The sequence below is a fragment of the Artemia sp. Qi Xiang Cuo genome, chromosome 5 (assembly GCF_049724085.1).
Source record: "Artemia sp. Qi Xiang Cuo chromosome 5, ASM4972408v1, whole genome shotgun sequence".
NCBI classification, from domain to species: domain Eukaryota; kingdom Metazoa; phylum Arthropoda; class Branchiopoda; order Anostraca; family Artemiidae; genus Artemia; species Artemia sp. Qi Xiang Cuo.
In genome coordinates, this window is record NC_142798.1 from 62,883,274 (window position 1) to 62,898,261 (window position 14,988).

General features: G+C 33.9%; 1 protein-coding gene across 2 annotated transcripts in view; it reads right to left on the reverse strand.

Moving 5' to 3' along the window:
* LOC148952359 (uncharacterized) overlaps nt 1-14,988 on the reverse strand; it is a 62,283-nt gene that overhangs the window by 32,743 nt on the left and 14,552 nt on the right. For both annotated transcript variants that reach the window (XM_089088948.1, XM_089088946.1), the window contains exon 2: nt 5,893-6,067. In XM_089088948.1, the coding sequence (XP_088945074.1) occupies nt 5,893-6,067 (175 nt within the window). The remainder of the gene's footprint in view (nt 1-5,892; nt 6,068-14,988) is intronic.

Genomic DNA, 14,988 nt, shown 5'->3' on the forward strand with positions numbered 1-14,988 from the left:
CATTATTTTTAGAGTAAGCTAGCATATAAAACGTTTAGACTGTCTATTAAAACATCGGAGATGTAAGAAAAGGAATTTGCATACATCTATTGTCAGACACATGGGTTAACATTGCCAAAATCTAGGTATCAGAATTATTAAATTCTTTATCAATATCCATTGTTGGATATGTCATTATGTCATTATGAAAAAATTGTAAGTAAGTAAGTAAATAAGTAAGTAACAAACTCTTTCTTGAATTCACCTTTTGGATACACAATACAGAAATTTTATTCAGGAAATTATGAAAAAAAAAATTGAAAAAATTCATTCTTAATATTCTTTATCGATTAATGTCACTTCCTAGACAGACAATACAACAATTTCACAAATTGTAATTCTAACTTTAATTAATCGCTATACCTACATTAATTTCTAGGATACATAGTAAAAATTAGACAAAATCTAAGTGTTAGAGTGAATAAATTTCATTTATCAACATCTTTTGTCAGATACATCGAATAAAATTGACAGAATCTAAGTGTCAGAGTGAAAATTTTTTTTTTATCAACATCCTTTGTCAGATACATCAAATACAATTGACAAAATCTAAATTTCAGAATGAGTAAATGCTTTAACAACATCCTTTATCGGATATGTTGGATAAAATTGACAAAATCTAAGTATCAGAGTGACTAAATTCTATAGCAGCATCCTTTTCTCGGATACATAGGATAAAATTTACAAAATCTAAGTATCAGATTGATTAAATTCTATATCAACATCCATTTCTCAGGTACATGTGATCACATTGACAAAATATAGGTCTCGTAATTAATAAATTATTCATCAATATTCATCTTTGGATTTGTCACTATGCCATTATGAAAAAATTGTAAGTAAGTAAGTAAGTAAGTAAGTAAGTAACAAACTCTTTCTTGAATTCACCTCTGAGATACACAATACAGAAATTTAATTCAGGAAACTATGAAAAAAAAATTAGTTTCGCGAGAACAATCTTTTAGCGTATTTTAAGTTTATATGCCAAGTATTAAATACAAATTCATTTTGATTTTGAAATTCATTCATTTTTATAGAAACTGCAAAAGTTTCCCAGGAAGCATCTTTCAGCGTGTTTTAATTTTAAAAGAAAAGCATTGAATGGAAATTCATTTTGATTTTGATGTTGGGTAAAAATTTAGTCATTTTATAAAAACTGCAATAGTTTCACAAGAACTATCTTTCAGCGTGTTTTAAGTTTAAATGAAAAGTATTCAATGAAAATTAAATTTGATTTTGATGTTGGATAAAAATTTATTTATTCTTATAGAAACTGCAATAGTTTCACGGAAAACATCTTCTGATTTAATAAATGCAATAAACTAGCTAGTGTCAATAACTGGACAATTCTTTTTTTCTCTTTTCTATCACAAATAATTTTTAATGTGTGCAAGGCAGAGCAATTTCTTCATAAATTCAACTATTTAATGCCCCCTCCGGCGCGCGGGGCCCGCTGCGACGAGCCGGGAAGCGCCACGGGGCCCGCTGCGGCGGGCCGGGAAGCGCCATCGGCCAGGAAGCGCCACAGGGCCTTCTGCGGCGGGCCAGGGGTACGTAAAAAAATAAAAATAAAGTTGAATAATTTCGAAGTTTAAATAAAATTAGTTTGTTTTTATGAAAAAAGTATTGAATTAGAACCATCAGTCCTCGTTATTATGAGTATCCAAAACTGGACTTAAGTTTCACATTTGAACTAGGGAATTGTATTTTCCATAATTTTCTTACATGAAACTAGAGTTTACGGTCAAAAACCCTTATTAGCTCAGATTTTAAAAAAAATGGTTTTATTTTTCGATCCAAAAATAGACTTAAGTTTCACATTTGAACCAGAGAATTATATCTTCCATAATTTTCTTACAAAAAACTAGAGTTTACGGTCAAAAACCCTTATTAGCTCAGATTTTAAAGAAATAGTTTATTTTTCGATCCAAAACTGGACTTAAGTTTCACATTTGAACGAGAGAATTGTATTTTCCATAATTTTCTTACAAAAAACTAGAGTTTACGGTCAAAAACCCTTATTAGCTCAGATTTTACAGAAATAGTTTATTTTTCGATCCATAACTGGACTTAAGTTTCACCTATGAGTCAACAAATTGTATTTTCCATAATTTTCTTACACAAAAAACTAGAGTTTACGGTCAAAAACCCTTATTAGCTCAGATTTTACGGAAATAGTTTATTTTTATAGGTTTCAGACAACACATACCTACGAAAGACTAAGAAACCTAGCTAATAAAAGCCGGAAATAGCAAATTAACCATCCCAAATCATAAGTTTCAGACAACACACACCTACGAAACACTAAGAAAACGGGCTAAGAAAGGTCGGAAATAGCAAATTACACACCTCAAATCATAAGTTTCAGACAAAACACACCTACGAAATATTAAGAAATCGTAGCTCAGAAAAGGCCGAAATAGTAATTTACATACCCCAAATCATAAGTTTCAGAAAAAACAAACTTACGAAATACTAGGGTACCTAGCTAATAAAAGCCGGAAAGAGCAAATTAAACATCTCAAATCATAAGTTTCAGACAACACACACCTAAGAAATACTAAGAAACATAGCTCAGAAAAGTCAAAAATAGCAAATTACACACCCCAAATCATCAGTTTCAGACAAAACACACCTATGAAATACTAAGAAACCTTAGTTCAGAAAAGACAGAAATACTAATTTACATACCCAAAATCATAAGTTTCAGACAACACACACCTATGAAATACTAGGAGACCTAGCTCATAAAAGCCGGAAATAGCAAATTAGAAATCTCAAATCATAAGTTTCAGACAACACACAACTACAACATACTAAGAAACCTAGCTCGGCAATGTTAAAAGTAGCAAACAACACACAACAAATCATAAGTTTCAGACAATACACACCACTGAAAGGCTAAGAAATCTAACTCAGCAATGTCAAAAATAGCAAACTACACACCCCAAATCATAAGTTTCAGACAACGCATACCTACGAAAGACTAAGAAACCTAGCTCAGAAAAGCCTGAAATAGTAATTTACATACCCCAAGTCATATTTTTCAGACAACACACACCTACGAAATATTAGGAGACCTAGCTCATAAAAGCCAGAAATAGCAAACTACCCACCCTAAATTGTAGGCTTCAGACAACACACACCTATGAAAGTCTAAGAAATCTAACTCAGCAAAGTCAAAAATAACAAACTACACACCCCAAATCATAAGTTTCAGACAACACACACCAACGAAAGACTAAGAAATCTAGCTCAGAAAAGCCCGAAATAGTAACTTACATACCCTCAAATCATAAGTTTCAGACAACACACACATACGAAATACTAAGAGACCTAGCTCATAAAAGCCGTAAATAACAAACTACCCACCCCAAATTTTATGTTTCAGACAACACACACTTATCCTTCTGCCATCAACCTATCTCCCCCAAAACACTTTTCGGCCATTTCTCGTAAAAATTTTTATTTTCAAGTCATCCACACGGGTTTTTCGCTAGTAATTCAGCCCACAGTACAGCACTATAAGTACTCTAAGACGCCCCGCTCCCATCATCCCACCACTTGTGTATTATACAGAACACATCGAAGAGGTAAAGCTATCCGTTATTAAAATTCTTTTCTTGCCATCTACATCTCTCTTAGTATAAACTTTTTAGTATAGTATAACGTTAAGCTCTATTTTAAATTGACAACACTGTTCAAACACCACTTGTGCATTATACAGTACACATCGAAGAAGTAAAGCTATCCCTTATTAAAATTCTTTTCTTGCCATCTACATCTCTCTTAGTATCAACTTTTTAGTATAACGTTAAACTCTATTTTAAATTGACAACACTGTTCAAACACCACTTGTGTATTATACAGTACACATCGAAGAAGTAAAGCTATCCGTTAATAAAATTATTTTCTTGCCATCTACATCTCTCTTAGTATCCAATTTTTAGTATAACGTTAAACTCTATTTTAAATTGACAACACTGTTCAAACACCACTTGTGTATTATACAGTACACATCGAAGAAGTAAAGCTATCCCTTATTAAAATTCTTTTCTTGCCATCTACATCTCTCTTAGTATCAACTTTTTAGTATAACGTTAAACTCTATTTTATCTTGACAACACTGTTCAAACACCACTTGTGTATTATACAGTACACATCAAAGAAGTAAAGCTATCCCTTATTAAAATTCTTTTCTTGCCATCTACATCTTTCTTAGTATCAACTTTTTAGTATAACGTTAAACTCTATTTTAAATTGACAACACTGTTCAAACACCACTTGTGTATTATACAGTACACATCGAAGAAGTAAAGCTATCCGTTAATAAAATTCTTTTCTTGCCATCTACATCTCTCTTAGTATCAACTTTTTAGTATAACGTTAAACTCTATTTTAAATTGACAACACTTTTCAAACACCACTTGTGTATTATACAGTACACATCGAAGAAGTAAAGACTATACATTAATAAAATTCTTTTCTTGATATCTACATCTCTCTTAGTATCAACGTTTTAGTACAGTATAACGTTAAACTTAATTTTAAATTGACAACACTGTTCAAACACTACTTGTGTATTATACAGTACCCATCGAAGAAGTAAAGCTAGGTCAAGTCATAAGACCATCCCTTTTTTTCTCCATCTTAATACGATCCAATTCGCAAATGTTATCTAGCTCTGCTTTTTTCCCTATTATTCAAATAAGATCGTTCGTACAGTCCAATTCGCGAATCCCTTATCCCTTTTTGCAAATGTCAATCAAACAATTCTTATCGTAGCATCTATGCACTATTCAGACAATTCTCGTTAAAAATTTTATTTTAAAGTCATCCACACCATAGAGCTACGATCGCAATGAATGGTACTTGTTATCAGAAAAAAAAATGTCAATTGCCAAAAAAAAAAAAAAACAGTCTAATTCTCTTATACAAACTTGACTATAGTTTCAAAACGTGTTTAATCACTTTATAGGTTTTGTATGCTTTTTTGCAATGTTCACGTGAAACTGTGTGAGGGAGTACTGACTCTCTTTGAAAAGGTGTATAGCTTCCATAGAAATGTTTTCCTATAGCTTCCATAGAATCCATACGACATTGCGAGGGGATACTCACTCTCTTTGCAAAGGTGTGTAGCTTACATAGAATTCAATATTAGCAATCTAATCATGGCTGACCTTCCCTAACTCCTATACAGTAAGCATGCCTATGCAAATGACTGTTTCTAACTCATTTAAAAAAAAGGAGCAAAATGCGCTTCCTCATTTACAGAAAGACAATATTATTATTGGATCAACCCAAATGATTCTTAAGAGGAGGGTGAAAATCAGAGTCCCCAACATCACTAATCCAAATCCCTCATCAAAAGTAGCGAAGAGAAATAGACTAAAATTCAGGTTAAAAAGATAACTAAAATTACGAGATCATTGGTTGGCATTCTTTTTCTAATTGTGTACCTCCTCATCTATAAAATATTGCTAACTAAATTTTCTTGTTATTTTTATCATCTAAATTCTACATTTTGGGGAGTAGCCTAAGTTCTTTAATCTCATGTTTAGTTGAGATATAAATTGCGAAGACGTTTCGGAATTTTTATGCATTTTTTTTAATGTAAACTAATAAATATAGAATTATGTTGCCACATTGAGCTACCTGGTTTCTAGATTTCTTGCCCCCTCCACAGCCCCTACCCTTTATCTGGCACCACTATATGCTGTGCGAATTAAAATATTCTTCGATAAAGTAAAGTTACAGTAAAAAAGGAAACTACCTTATTTATAATTATTGGCAATAAAAAACAGGCATTCTAAAAAAAAAGCAGAAACCTAAAAAGGAAAAAAAAATGCCTACCGTTGGTATCGACTTTTTTGATTAAATCAAGGATTTCAACAGCCGTAGGATTGTGTCCGAGAGATTTCAAGACTGATGTTAATTCAGAAGCAGTGATTTGGCCATTACCATCTGTGTCGAATTGATCAAACGTACTTTTCAATTTAATCATTTCCTCATCAGTGAACTGATTAGCCTGAAATGAAAGTTGTCAATAGGACCATGTTGTGATATATATATTATTCTGTAGACCCAGAAAAACTATCAGGTCCCAAATTTGTCAAGGTAAAGACCTTATCCCGATAGGTGAAAACTCTGGTGTCTACAGAATTCCTTGTTCGTGTGGTCTTTGGTATATCGGAAGAACTGATCAGCGACTAACGGATAGATTAACTCAGCACTCTAGTTCAATTAATAATACAATTAAAAAGCGGAAAAAACCATAAAATTTTGACTCTGCCCTTGCAGAGCACATTTTTGAAAAACCAGACCATACTATTTTGTTTAATCAAGCTAGCCTAATTTCGCATGACAAAGGTATAGTCCAGCACTACAGAGAAGCTGTTGAAATTTATAAATACCAACATTTAGGTCTAGCCTTAAGCAAAGATTCCGATGATTTAAGAATAAACGAGTCATATTTCGGTTTTCTCAAAAGAGAAGCTGATACTTTAGTAATCCCTGAAATAAACCTTGAACCACTTTCCCAGTCATCTAATCAAACACGTGAACAACCCCTTAGGTCTCAAAGGCTGTCTGCAAGAAATGCATTAATTAAAATCCGAAACCAAATGACATAGTTCTCCAACTTATTTAATTGCTGGTTCGTTTTGTTTTTTGAGTGATGATTATTTCTTATTCTTTGTCAGTTGTTTGCTAGTATCCGTTGATGGCATTTCATATCTTTTTGCATTTTGTGCAAATCGCGGATATTGGCGAATAACTCATTTTTATGGTTGTTAGGTAGTTGGTTTTAATTCTTTTAAATTTTGGCTTTTATTGAATTTTATTCATGTTTTAAGTTTATGGTTTTTTGGTTCTTTTCACATTGAATTTCCGCGTTTGTTTTTTGTTGTTTTTTCGTTTCGTTTCGTGCTGAAGAAGAGAGGCGTTTGTCCTCTCGAAATATTCGCTTTGTTTTTTCAGTATTTTCATTTGGCCTATAAAAACCCCATTTTTGCTCGTTTTTCTTTCTTTATGTGATGTCAGGCCAATGGGGTTTAAGAAATTATCTTTATAAGGAATAATAGTATAGTAAAGATCGACCTCTAGCTTATTTAAATTTTAAATTAAACGATTTTAATTCATTGTTAAATAAAGGATCGATATATGTTGTATAATCAAACAGTTCGTGGTAACGAACTGTAAGTAAGGAGCGACCCGGCTCAATCGTAACCGAAACTCTAAAAAACGGAATTTTGATACCAATAGATACATCAAAAGAATCAAATTTTAATTCTGATTTCAAATATATAAGTTTCATCTTACCTATCAAAAGTTACGAGCCTGAGAAAATTTGTCTGATTTTCGAAAAAAGGGGGAAAGACCCCCTAAAAGTTATAGAACCTTAATGAAAAACACACCATCATATTCAGACTATCATAGAACCCAACTGTAGAGGTTTCAAGCTACTATATAAAAAAATTTGTATTTTTCAATTTTTTTCACCAATAAACAACACGGATGCTTGTTTTTTTTTTTTTTTTTTTTTTTTTTTTTTTTTTTTTCACGTGTGTTGGCATTAACCCAATGGTCTTAGAATATGGTGAGAGGGTTCATTGGAACGGAAATTAAAACTTCTAGTGCCCTTTTTAAGTGACCAAAAAAATGGAGGGCAACTAGGCCCCCTCCCACGCTCATTTTTTTCCCAAAGTCACCCGATCAAACTTTTGAGATAGCCATTTTGTTCAGCATGGTCGAAAATATTATAACTATGTCTTTTAGGATGACTTAATCCCTCGAAGCCCCCAGGAGGAGGGCTGAAAGTTATTAACTTTACCCAATGTTAACATATAGTATTGGTTATTGGGACCCGGCTCAATGGTAACCGAAACTCTAGAAAACGGTATTTTGACACAAATAGATACATCAAAAGAATCAGATTTTAATGCTGATTTCAAATATATAAGTTTCATCAAGTTTAATTATACCCATCAAAAGTTGAGCGCCTGAGAAAATTTGGCTGATTTTCGAAAAAAAAGGGGAAAGACCCCCTAAAAGTTATAGAACCTTAATGAAAATCACACCATCATATTCCGCGTATTAGAGAACCTTACTGTAGAGGTTTCAAGCTCCTATCTACAAAATGTAGAATTTTGTAATTTTTACCAGAAGAAAAATCAGGGCTGCATGTTTATTTGTTGTTTTTCCCCAGGGGTGATCGTATCGACCCATTGGTCCTAGAATATCGTGGGAGGGTTCATTGGAATGGAAATTAAAAGTTCTAGTGCCCTTTTTAAGTGACCAAAAAATGGAGGGCAACTAGGCCCCCTCCCACGCTCATTTTTTGCCGAAGTCACCTGATCAAAATTTTGAGATAGCCATTTTGTTCAGCATTTTCGAAAATATTATAAGTATGTCTTTTAGGATGACTTAATCCCCCGAAGTTCCCGGGAGGAGGGCTGAAAGTTATGAACTTTACCCAATGTTAACACATAGTATTGGTTATTGGGAAGTATACAGTACAGACGTTTTTAGGGGAGATTTTTGGGGACGCCGGACTTCCCAGCACTATTTAAAAAAGATCAGAAATTAAATATAAAAAAACAAGTTTTTCAACTGCAACAGCAGCAACATCAAAACTTTAAACGAACAGAAAATATTACACATATGATTGGGTTCACCCCAGTAGTAAGTATCTATTGAATTTGCCCAGGTTATGTTCCCTGACAGCTTTCCAAGACAGATTACCAGACTAGTTATTCGGCAGTGTATAATGTGGTCAAACAGGTTTTTTTCTGTTTTTGTTGTCAATTGCTCAATGAATGTACGTCATGAGTTCACGTGCACATTCTTAAAAAAACTGGTATGATATAAAGTAGTCAAACATGTTTTGAGGGCATGCATGAAATTATGTAACACAACCGAACTGTTTTTTCAATGTAACATCCGTTTTTTATGATCCAATCAGAGAGTGGAGATTACTCCATATACGATAACTTTATTTGTGGTTTGAATTCGAATAAAAGGACTTATTGACCTTTAAATTAATATTAGCATGAGAATTGAATTCAGGCAGAATAACTAATTTGAGAGGACATTGGTGGAGAAAAAATGAGTGGTGCATTTACACTATTGGAGATTAATGATGGAGCCGACAGCAGCAGCAACGATATAGGAGTACCCAATGTGGCTGTGGAAATAACCGCTGGCTGTAGACTATGCCTTGAATGGGACACTATGCATGCTAGATACGTGCTATCATTAAGCAAGTTCAAACAGGAGGGGCAACTATGTTTTGCTGGAAAAGTGAATATTATCCATATAAATAAACTTTGGTCAGCATTAGATGTTCTAACAAAATATATTGACGAGAAAAAAATGTATCAGTGAATACTATTATTGTAATTATGTTCAATAAAATTATTTCTAAATCAAAGGTATTTTTCTTACTATACCAGATTACTGTATATTTTTAGAGTACAAAAAGAAATTCTGGTTAGTCTGTAGTTGGCTATGAGAGTATTAGGACTCTAAAAAATGGATAGATCAAACAGTTCGTGGTAACGAACTGTAAGTAAGGAGCGACCCGGCTCAATGGTAACCGAAACTCTAGAAAACGGGTTTTTGATACCAATAGATACATCAAAAGAATCAGATTTCAATTCTGAATTCAAATATATAAGTTTCATCAAATTTAGTCCTACCTATCAAAAGTTATGCGTCTGAGAAAATTTGGCTGATTTTTGAAAAAGGGGGGAAGGCCCCCTAAATGCTATAGACCCCTAACGGAATTTACACAATCTTGTTCCGCACACCAGCGAACCCTACTTCATTGGTTTCAGGTACCTATACAGAACACTGTGGACTTCTGTATTTTTTGCCAGATGGTGTATTGCGGAAGCGTGTTTATTTGTTTTTTTTTTGTTTTTTTTTTCCCAGGGGCGTCAAGACCAAACCGTTTGTCCTAGAATATCGTGAGAGGTCTCATTCGAATGGAAATTATAACTTCTAGTGGTCTTTTTGATTGACCAAAAAAAATAGAGGGCAACTAGGCCCCCTCCCACGCTCATTTTTTTCCCAAAGTCACCCGATGAAAATTTTGAGATAGCCATTTTGTTCAACATGGTCGAAAATATGATAAAAATGTCTTTTAGGATGACTTGATCCCCCACAGTCCCCCGGGGGAGGGCTGAAAGTTATGAACTTTACTCAATGTTAACATATAGTATTGGTTATTGGGAAGTATACAGACTTTTTCAGAGGAGATTTTTTCTGGTAGGGGGGGGAAGGAGAGGGTCGGGGGCTATAGGGACGGAGCTGTCCATGAAGGAAGTTTTCAGGGGGGAAGGGAAAGTGCCATGAAGGGGGCGCCGGACTTGCCAGCATTATTTATTGGTTATTGGGAAGTATACAACCATTTTCAGGAAGGATTTTTTCTGGAGGGGGGGGGCTAGAGGAGGGGATGACTCTGGAGAATATTTTCATGGAGGATGTTTCTTTGGTGTAAGGAACATTTCTATGAAGGGGGCGCCGGATTTCCAAGCATTATTTAAGAAACGATCAGAAGTTAAATAAAAAAAAACAAGTTTTTTCAACTGAAATGTAAGAAGGAATATTAGAACTTAAAACGAACAGAAATTATAACATATGTGAGGGGGTTCTCCCCCAAGTCAATACCTCGCTCTTTACGCTACAGTTTTTTTTAGTGTTTTAAAAAGAGATATCTATTCTAATTAAACGGCCTTTGTTTTTCTGGTGTTTTTTAATCAAAAATTTTATTAACTTTTAACGTAAAGAGGGTGTTATTGAATAAGGGGAGAACCCCTTCATATAAGTAATAAAATATACGTAATAAAAAAAAAACAATAAAAAAACAAGCGATACGGCTCAATAGTAATCGAAACTTTTAAAAACGAAATTTTGATGTCAATAAATGTATCAAAAGAATGTGTTTATAATGCTGATCCTAAATATATAAATTTTATTAAGTTTAGTATAACTCATCAAAGGCTACGAGCCTGAGAAAATTTACTCGATTTTTTAAAGAGGGGGAAACATCCCCTACAAGTGAAAGAATTTTAATGAAAATCACACCGTCAGATTCAGCGTATCAGAAAACCCTATTACATAGGTTTCAAGCTCATATCTGCAAAAATCTGCAACTTTGTATTTTTTGCCAGAAGAAAAATATACGAATATAGAAGTCAGTTACGTAAGTTAATTTGTAAAGACATCCATTTAGCAAAAGAAAAGTAAAATTTTTATGCAAATAAAAGCTGCATTAACTAAAAAACGATCAGAAATTAAATAAAAAAAACAAGTTTTTTAAACTGAAAGTAAGGAGCGACATTAAAACTTAAAACGAACAGAAATTATTCCGTATATGAAAGGGGCTGTCCCCTCCTCAACGCCTCGCTCTTTACGCTAAAGTTTTTTATTGTTTTAAAAAATAGAGTTGTGAGAAAGTCAAACTTTTTATCGTTTTAAAAAATAAAGTTGTGAGACAGAGTCAAACTTTAGCGTAAAGAGCGAGGCGTTGAGGAGGGGACAGCCCCTTTCATATACGGAATAATTTCTGTTCGTTTTAAGTTTTAATGTCGCTCCTTACTTTCAGTTTAAAAAACTTGTTTTTTTTATTTAATTTTTTGAGAAAGAGCGAATCATGGGGAATCTAGTGCTTATGGAAAAACGTTTGATTCTAGATGACGATTTTCTAGAGTTGTCTATTCAAAGGAAGATTTTTTCTCGGGGAATGCTTGTCTATATAAAGAAAAGTGATTCTCCATCATTAGACTATTGTATGAAGCTTCTACATCGTGGTCCAAATGCATTTACACAATTTATTGATATATTGATCACGACACGGCAAAATGATATTGTGGATATGCTTTTAAACATTAGTTTAGAAATTTAGGACTTTTTTTCATGAGAAACATGGTGCTCAAGGATGATTTACTCCTCTCTCTTTCAGACAATTTTTGTTGTTGCTAGCTCAGTTTCATTGTGGCAGTGATAGTGTCAACACATTGAAAAAATGTTCTATAAACGTCCGCTATGTATGTACACGCTGGGCGGTTGGTCACCATGTGAGAATTGCACAATGATTAATGAGTATGATGAAAAATGTTGATTATTCAACCCTTGTAAATTGCATAGAGGATATGCTATACAAATTAAAGGTTGTAATTCCTGTCTTGAAGAGATGTGTAACACTCATCCAAGGGGGCACCTTTGCTCCAATTGCCATTATGATAAATGTGATAAGTGAGAGAAAACATATCTTGGTATGATTCGACAGAATCCTAGGCGGGATTTTAGTTTACTGCTATGAAATTGGTATCGTCGTGGTTTTAGATTGCTCTGGGAGGAAGAGCCAGGTCAGCGATTCAACTGCTGGAGCAGCAAAAGAATATGGTTTCTACGTCATCGTTGTGAAGATAATGGGTGTTATGATTATAAGCCCACTGATTCTTATTTGGCTGTGACAGAATGTGATTCGACACTTGAGGACACTGTTTGTGAAATTAGTTCAAATAAGCAAATTGAAACATTTGAATTCTATAGAATGAATAAGAATAGTACAATTGACTATACAAAGAGATATGACAAGAGTGAAATTACACTCTACTGTATAAAATGTGACACTGACACTGCAGTACATCAGGATCAGTAAACTGTCAATTAAGATAATCTATTTGCACTAGTTTTTGTCGACAAATACCTATACCTAGTAGAAGATGAAATCTAAAGAGTAGAAAAGTCGTTTTATCATGTATATAAGTTTTTATTAATAAACAATTTAACATACAAGTTTTGAGAACATTTTATTAGTAGGGCACTAAAATAAATATTAAATACGCTTGTAAGTATATTTTCCACTAAAAAGTCGTTCAATCGAGGTAAGTCAACGTAGATGTCACGAAACTGCTTGTAGGTGTAGCCACGACATCTGAACATGAAAAAGAGTAGTGCATGAAAGCCACATGTCTTAGTCGTTAATTCTTGTACTTGTCGTTGATTTTGAAAAATGATTGCCCCCTTGTTTCAATTAAGTTGCTGATATATGGCGTGTAGAAATCCTAAGACAGGCCTAGAGGATCAAAAAATTGGATATTCTTTGCCGCTTGAAAAATGCATAGCCAATGGCCGATCTTCGAATTCGATGGACTGCTATTAACAATGATTAAAGTATTGTTAATACTTAGAATTTTTTCAATGAAGTCCGAAGGTATGCAATAGGACTTGTGCTGGGACATGTATGGATCCATACTAAATACGTTGATTATTTGGTTTGTGTTCATGGTGCTAGGTCTAGTCGAACACTGCCGTCGGATGTGTTTTCCCAATAGGCCTCATATTGACTCAATTATATTAGCTTGATGCTCTCTGTCGAAGCATCGGCAAATGTACACTCTAAACGCACATGCCCTGTTCGTACTATGCTCATGTCCTGAGTTCCCGACAAGTCCAAAACAATTACCCCATGATTTTTTGAAAACATTGAATCGGTTATTCCATTTTTAAATAGTTGAGAGTCATGATCAAGGGATTGCAAGGTCAACTCGTGCAGAGTTCTATAGGATTTTTTGTCAAATGATAGAGTGCGTATCAGACTGCCATTCACTTCATACACAATAATAAATATGCCAAAAAATTGAAGTCTAAGAGGGAGTCACTCCAGGATCAAGTAGCACTGTCACTCTTTACAAAGGCCAAAGCCAATTTTGATGGGATTTCTCCATTGATAAATGATGAATTACTATAGCTAAGAGAATCAATTGCAATATGATATTGATTAGTGATTGTATGGGAGACAAAAAGTTTAATGTTAATGAGATTGGCTCCTTGATTCTCCACTATCAATACAACAGAGATATTAAACAGTGGTTTTCGGACATGAATACAAGCCACTTGGATAATAACATTTGCATCGGGTGCTGCAGGAAGTGTTTTTCTCAAAATGAAATTCGATGGGACCAGCTGTAACTTTATGTCAATCTTGACATTGGGGGGTAGCCATTAGGATATATTGAATATCTCATGATTTAATTTTCCAACCAGATGATACTCCTGGGTCACTGAAGTAGTCAACTCGCCGTCAGTATCAACACCTGATCGATATTCATAGCCCAATGATTGTCCTCTCAACTCCTTGTATGCCTTTGGTGTCATCATCATAAATTGTATGTAGCTTGCATAGTTTGATAAACTATTGCTAGTGCTCACCAATGTTCAATTAACGAATACATTAATTTGTTTTAACAGATTGTGTAGAATAAAGTTTTCATAGGAGACACCATTGCCAGCATTTGGAGTTGTATTATCTGACTTTTTCTTCACCACAACATTTAAATCAATAAATGTTGATGACAAATCAATGAAATAGTCTTCATTGGAAAATATTTGAAAGTGTATATTTTCGAGAGGGGTTGTTGGGGGTGAAATTGTTCATAGTAGCCATACTTGACACGACATCAACATTTTCAGCATTGAATAGATTCAATGAGGAACAAATTGATAGATATGCTTCCTTATGGGAGAGATAAGTCATTTTAAGAGAAGAAGTCGTCCTTTGATCTAACATTCACATTCTTCTTTTTCGTCTGCTTATTGATTGTTGTAGTTTTATTCCTCAATGTCCTTCTTGATGTTCTTTACGTTGTAATTAGATTAAAACTACTGAATGAATGATGTGAATATATGCTTTTAAATTCTTTCCCTTTTTTTCGAAATTTCTGTTACTTAACAATAGATCTTGGTTATTATGTTATATTTTCCTTAACAATCTCCTTGAAATTCCTGCCTAAACCCGACAAATGTTTTGTAAAGGCTGAAAAATTTGATTCAGCAGGCACAAGATATTTTCTGGCGAGCGGTAGTGCAGAACGAAATAGCCTAGCAAACCAGCTACCAAGACCATAGCCAGACATTGTAGTACGCCCCTTGTAGTAGTCC